The sequence below is a fragment of the Etheostoma spectabile genome, unplaced genomic scaffold, assembly GCF_008692095.1.
Source record: "Etheostoma spectabile isolate EspeVRDwgs_2016 unplaced genomic scaffold, UIUC_Espe_1.0 scaffold325, whole genome shotgun sequence".
NCBI lineage: Eukaryota > Metazoa > Chordata > Actinopteri > Perciformes > Percidae > Etheostoma > Etheostoma spectabile.
This window is the reverse complement of record NW_022605585.1, coordinates 601,842-603,168: the sequence shown is the minus strand read 5'-3', so window position 1 is coordinate 603,168 and position 1,327 is coordinate 601,842. Positions and strand designations below refer to the sequence as shown.

The 1,327-nt window shown below is 46.6% G+C and overlaps 1 protein-coding gene and 1 long non-coding RNA gene across 2 annotated transcripts in view; both read right to left on the bottom strand.

Annotated features, from left to right (window-relative positions):
• Nucleotides 1-404: 404 nt before the first annotated feature.
• Nucleotides 405-1,327, bottom strand: part of LOC116686192 (uncharacterized) — an 18,617-nt gene continuing 17,694 nt past the window's right edge. The window contains exon 4 of the long non-coding RNA XR_004331174.1: nt 405-706. This is a non-coding gene — a long non-coding RNA (uncharacterized LOC116686192). The remainder of the gene's footprint in view (nt 707-1,327) is intronic.
• The window catches only part of nudcd3 (NudC domain containing 3), a 12,374-nt gene continuing 11,819 nt past the window's right edge, over nt 773-1,327 (bottom strand). The window contains exon 6 of the mRNA XM_032511162.1: nt 773-1,148. Within this exon, the coding sequence (XP_032367053.1) occupies nt 1,038-1,148 (111 nt within the window). The 3' untranslated portion in view covers nt 773-1,037. The remainder of the gene's footprint in view (nt 1,149-1,327) is intronic.

The window sequence follows — 1,327 nt, the reverse complement described above, 5'->3', positions numbered from 1 at the left end:
TCAAGCCCCCCCCCCCCCACACAGTGTCTCTAGAGCCCCCCTAGTTCTCCAACCCCATCTTACACCCTCGGTGTCCTCTAGAGCACCCCCCTACAGGTGTCTCTAAGCCCCAACCTACAGGGTCTCTTAGACCCCCCCTACAGTGTTCTTTCTCGAGCCCCTCCCTAACAGGTGTTACTTTGAGCCCCCCTACAGGTTCTCTAGAGCCCCCCCCTCAGGTTTCTTCAGTGAGCCCCCCCTACAGGTGTCTCTAGAGCCCCCCTACATGTTCTCTAGAGCCCCCCTACAGTGTTTCTCTACAGAGCCCCCCCTACAGGTTTCTCTATAGAGCCCTCCTACAGGTTTCTCTATAGAGCCCCCCTACAGGTTTCTCTATAGTTCCCCTTTAAAGTAGGACTGAAGAGCTGAGAACATGAGATCTGTGTGGAGCAGACACGTCATACTGTATATTATTATATTATTAGATCCGGTTTCCAAATTGTTTAAGGTTTGGAAGAATTATAAGAACTAGACTCAAAGAAGCTGCCCCACAAATGTTTTCTAGCTTCTGTGTTTTACTCCTCACACACCAGCTGTTTATCTCAATAAACTGACTTCTCATGTTTACACAACAGCAGTGGATCTTCGTTTGATGATTTTCTGGAAATTTATTTCAAATTTTCACTACATTTGGACGGAAACCTGGCGGCTGAGAGAGAACTAAATGCTCGACATTTGGGAGAATTGGTATGACATAAAACTGAAAAATAACAACAGAATCACTCGTATAGGCACTGCAGATTTCTTTTTTTTTAAACAAAGAGCAAAACAGATAACAAAGAACACATATTTATCGGATTTCTTACTACCAAAACATCAAAAAAATTGATAGAATGACATCTGTCCTCATCTGTGTTCACACTCCACGCAAAACCAGCTTCAGTTCGGCTCGTATAGTTAAAGTCCAACGCCACAGACCGGCAGGTGAATGCTGACTTCCCTACAAGCGGCTCTGTGAATAAACCAGGATTCAGTTCGTACTTGGCCGAGTTGCGTCCTCAGAACTGCACGGCGCTGGGCGGGATGTCGAACATGGAGGGGTCGAACTGCTGCCCTCTGAAGGGCGAGCCTTCAGCGTCCCAGCCCTTCTTCAGCATGTCGTGCACTTTCTGTAGAAGGAGACACATGGAGACACGGATGTTAAGGATGCACCATTCATGCTGAGAGATCCCACAGTGCCATCTAGTGGTGAGTCAACCTACTGCAACTGAGCACAAGGTGCAACCGATGGAATCGATTAGATTAGATTAGATTAGATTCAACTTTATTGTCATTACACAGGTACAAG